Source organism: Sinocyclocheilus anshuiensis, unplaced genomic scaffold (assembly GCF_001515605.1).
Source record: "Sinocyclocheilus anshuiensis isolate Anshui unplaced genomic scaffold, SAMN03320099.WGS_v1.1 scaffold55, whole genome shotgun sequence".
Lineage (NCBI taxonomy): Eukaryota > Metazoa > Chordata > Actinopteri > Cypriniformes > Cyprinidae > Sinocyclocheilus > Sinocyclocheilus anshuiensis.
Window position 1 is genome coordinate 871,953 of NW_015549647.1, and position 4,579 is coordinate 876,531.

Here is a 4,579-nt window from a genome sequence, read left to right on the forward strand (position 1 = left end):
CGCCAGGTAATAAATAAAGTATACGAACAATTCAGTGCTACTTGACATAGCATTTATTACAGTACAGAAACTATTTTGCCTTATTATGTGATAAAAAAGAAAAAAAAAAGAAAAGTGTTTGTAGTACATTAACAAATCATTTATTGGTTATTGTCCAACAGTGACGCAAGGCAAGGCACTGTGTGCATGTGTGTATATATATATATATATATATATATGTGTGTGTGTGTGTGTGTGTGTGTGTGTGTATATATAAACGAATAGTGGCAGCTGCCTTTGACTCCTGGCAAGAACTATGGCAAATGATACATAAAAATGTACAGTATAATAATAATAATAAAATTGTGGGAACTTTGCATCATCATTTTTAAAAAACACCACCGCACGCCACTGAGAACTGTGTAGTTTTACCGAGCAAACAGCAGAAACGGCGAGAAAGACCGTGGCAGCTGCCACGAACACTAGATTGTGCGGTTTTGCATAGTACAGAATAGCTGTCGTAATTTAACTGGATTTTTTAAATTGGAGATTAATTTAACATTCTTATGTTAAATTTGAAGATTAAATGTCACAAAGAGAAAAAAAACGTGTCTATGAAGGTACTGGTAAGCTGCAGGTGAGCCACTCCACAGTAAAAACCTACCAAGGTAAACATTTACGTTAGTATATTACAGATTTTCTTGTACTTTAGGTTATTGTTGAAACACTTTTTGCGTATTCAGTGCTTTGCTGCTGCAATTATGTAATGTCTTTACCTGTTGTAAAGAATGATTTGTAATGATTTTTTAAATTGGTGTGACCAAAAATATAATATAAATGTTATATAGGCTACAAAGGGCTTTGTAAATGAGGAAAAAAGTAAACTGTATATATTTAAATGTGATTTATATTGCAGAATAGTAAAACAACCGTTTTAAAGCAATATTTTCTAAAAATGTTTTTAGTGCTGCTTTTGCCAGAAGTAGGTTGTCTGTTTTCTAGTTTACACTGTCAGTGACTTTGTGGCAGCATGTTGCCAGTATCTGGACTGGTTTGTCACTAGTCAGTGTTCCCAGTTATTTAGCATCATGCTTGTAGTTGTAGCACAGTTGAATGAGTATAACTCATGTGTGGTGCTTTGCTCTGATAATCATTAAGATACACACCAGTTCAAAATGATGTATGATGTATAAGATGTCATGTAATACCACCACCCTAAAATGTTACTAACTGTGATTTATGAGTTAATAATTCATGATATTTGTAAAAATACTCTTTATCCTGTAAATATATTTAAAACGTTTTTGAAAACAATGATTTTATATACAGTCACATGTATTAATTAGTAAGGAATAGGTTGGTGATAGTTACACCACATTACATTTTTAGAGTCATCAAAATTATTTTTGTTTAAAATGGTATAAAAGTTCACAAACTTACCGTACGAAACCAACATAAATACAAAGACTACATTGTAAAGGACTATATGCATGCACATCAAAATACATTTGTACTTTTCTTTATCTTTGACACACATTTTTCACTGACTCCGTACAGTAACTACTTAATTTGAGGTTATCCAGTGCTTTGAGTTTGCCTAATTGCAGTCACATTTACAACAATTACAGTTAAAAGAACAACAGTGATGATTCAGCTTGGTTTATTTAATGCACATTTTATTTGTGAAAGTCTACAAAACGGTGAGAAAAAAGTCTTATGCAGATCCATACAATTTTAATTGGTAATTATTTTTGTTACTACAGTTTATTATTGCAGTGATAATGGATTTGGTTTAATTGTGACAGGTAGACAGCTATGTAAGCGTTGAAAGTGTTACCAATGAATAAAAGAAATCTGACAAAAGCTAATAGCAATGCAAAATGGCACCATGTAACACACCACACCAGTTTACTTCCTGTCTTGCATCAGGTATTGATGTAAGTATTTCTTATGCCATCGGCATTAACTGCATAGAGTTGGTGCACATCTTTCAATAACCCAGCAAACTGCTCCTCCTGTTATCAGACACAAATGCAAGTGTTAGCTTAGCCATATTGTATGTACAAGCCTGCATTAATGATAATGCATTTGTAAAAGTAGAACAGAGGAGAAAACCATATAACTCACCAAAACATTCATCCGTTCTACTGCAGCCACAGCAACATTCAGCTTTCTTTCATCTTCCTCTCTCTCTTCTTCTATTACACCCAGTCTGCACAAACAAGTAGGAGAAAGAGAAATGATCCCAGAAGTCCTATGAGTATTTACACATGAAAACATTTGAGTTCTTTTAACTAAAAATTTGACTTTTTTTTTTTTTTTTTACCTGAAAGTTGCACTTGCCAGCTGTTCCTCCCGGATGGCTACCAGATTACGAAGTTCCTGAACCTCTGCCTGTAGCTGTGTATTCTGATCTTGGGTCAGGACTATGAGGTCTTCTAACCGCTTGGCCATCTCCAGCTCGCGCTCGGTCACCTGCTCAACGCCTAAACGCAGCTCAGCCAACTCTTGCGCATGCTGTGAGACACCAAAAATTGGTCAACATACTGTGGCATTTTATTACACAATTTCCATCATTTATTACACAAGTTATTTCTGACAAAACATCAGAGTAGTGGTAAAATAGTTTTACTTAGACAAGTATGGTAACACACCATTTTAGTTTTTCATGAGACTGCCATTAAAAATTCATACTATTGTGCTTTATTATACAGTAACACTTGATGGTCCTGAAACTAGATGCTTTTAGAGTATGCAAAATAGACCCACCCTGTCTAATGTGCTTGTCTCCTCTTGCTCTTGCCCTATTTTTTGATAGGGCTCGTTGCTGTTGTTTTGTTTGATCCAGAGTACTTTTGCTGCTGGGGCTTTGGATTTTATGGCCTACACACAAACAGAAAATACGCATCAAAGGAAATATGTGTTTGAAAGCACATCATTGGCAAAATCTTACTCACATTGCTAGGTGATGAAATTTCCAAACAGGGATCTTGATCTTGATTGTAGTCCTCCTGGCACTGCGTGGGTAGCTCTTCTTTGCTTGTCTGCCTTTTTACTGGTTGCCGCTGATGCCGTGATGGTCTGTTGGGGACACTAAAAGCCCGTTGCACCTGCTTCCGCTGACGTTCTTTGCCTTGGTTGGGTTTTGAGTCTATGGGAAACTGCTGCATGGAGTTTTGTAATGGACTGTACTTGGGGAGATCCTTTGGAGGTAAATATGTAGGCTTTGGTGTTCCATGACTGCTGTTTCAGCAAGAATGGAGAGACAGGTGAGAGGCGTGTTAATACTTTGAACTAACATTGATTTTAAAGCTTGATACAGCTTCTCTTGGAGCCCCCTTGGGGAGTTTTGTTTATATTGCAATATAACCTTACCTGCTAACTGGGATCCGTTGCGCTTCCTGGCCAAGGAACTCTGTGATCTGGTTCAGGATTAAAGGCAAGGGCTGTAGGTTGTCTATTTGGTCCTACAAAAAAGATGTAATTTTGCCCATGAGCACATCATAGTCTTCTGATCAAAGATGACAGCAGAGGACTTGCTTAGATGAGCCTTGATGTTTTATGTTACCTGTTTCATTACGGAAATAATATCAATCAGGAGATTGTGTAGGACTGCTAGACGAAGGGGCAGGTCTACATAGCCATCAAATCGAGCCATGGCAATTTCACTGTCTGGATCAGATACTTTCTGTAAGAATCCTCGCATAGGTTCCCAGTGTTGTTCTAGAGACTCATTCATAAAAAACATGTACTCTTCTTTTTCGCCAAACCTGGTGGATATTGAGATAAAATGGTTGTTGCCAATCAGTTTTTAATTCCATTTGGATATATAAACAATATAAAAAAACATTTTGTAGACTTGATGTAAGTTAACTAGAAGATGAATCGGTAATCAGAAAATGAAGGACTAAAATACTACAGTAAATCTGGCTTTACAGATGGGACTTACAGGGTGAAGTTTGCAAGGTTTTGAATGACCTTGGCTGTCAGAGTGAGAGTGCGAAGGGTGTTTGTCTCTGGGTAGGCTTGGGTGAGGCCGAACAGTGATGGACTGAGAATCGCTGGGCATAAGAATCGAAGAAACAGGGACGCTGATATGAGACGGTGTCCGATGTCTGTTTGACCTCTGTCCTCACAATCTGATACCCAGCTGGAAAAAATCTCATTCAGCTCCGCAGGGAATGAGCTGTTCATAGAAGGGAAAGAATTGATCATTTAAAAATAATTTTCCAATGGAAAACTAATGACACCCATTAGGAGTTAAGTGGACATAGTATATCTAGTTACTATTATGGATAGTATATTACAACAATTCGGTCAACTTAGATGTGTTTTCTACAGAAAATACTTTGTACTTGATCTTTGTTTTCAAATATAATTTTTTGGAGTGTGTTCATTGAGGTTAACTTACTCTTGCATGTCAGTTATTCTCTTTACAACATCTGCACATGTCTCCTTTAGATGTCTTTGGTTGATTGGTAGATCAGAGGCAGAGCATTTTTGTGGGTCTACCTCACAGCTCTCTCCTCCACTATACAGTCTGGCTATACAGTCACCTGTGGATAAAGAGCGTTAAACAGGAGGTTAGAGGTAAATAGTA

General features: G+C 37.0%; 1 protein-coding gene across 1 annotated transcript in view; it reads right to left on the minus strand.

Moving 5' to 3' along the window:
* Positions 1-1,634: 1,634 nt before the first annotated feature.
* Positions 1,635-4,579, minus strand: part of LOC107660012 (disabled homolog 2-interacting protein-like) — an 11,128-nt gene continuing 8,183 nt past the window's right edge. Inside the window, exons 16-18 of the mRNA XM_016449149.1 lie at positions 2,306-2,496; positions 2,107-2,191; positions 1,635-1,994 (exon numbers count right to left, since the gene is read on the minus strand). Of these exons, the coding sequence (XP_016304635.1) occupies positions 1,905-1,994; positions 2,107-2,191; positions 2,306-2,496 (366 nt within the window). The 3' untranslated portion in view covers positions 1,635-1,904. The remainder of the gene's footprint in view (positions 1,995-2,106; positions 2,192-2,305; positions 2,497-4,579) is intronic.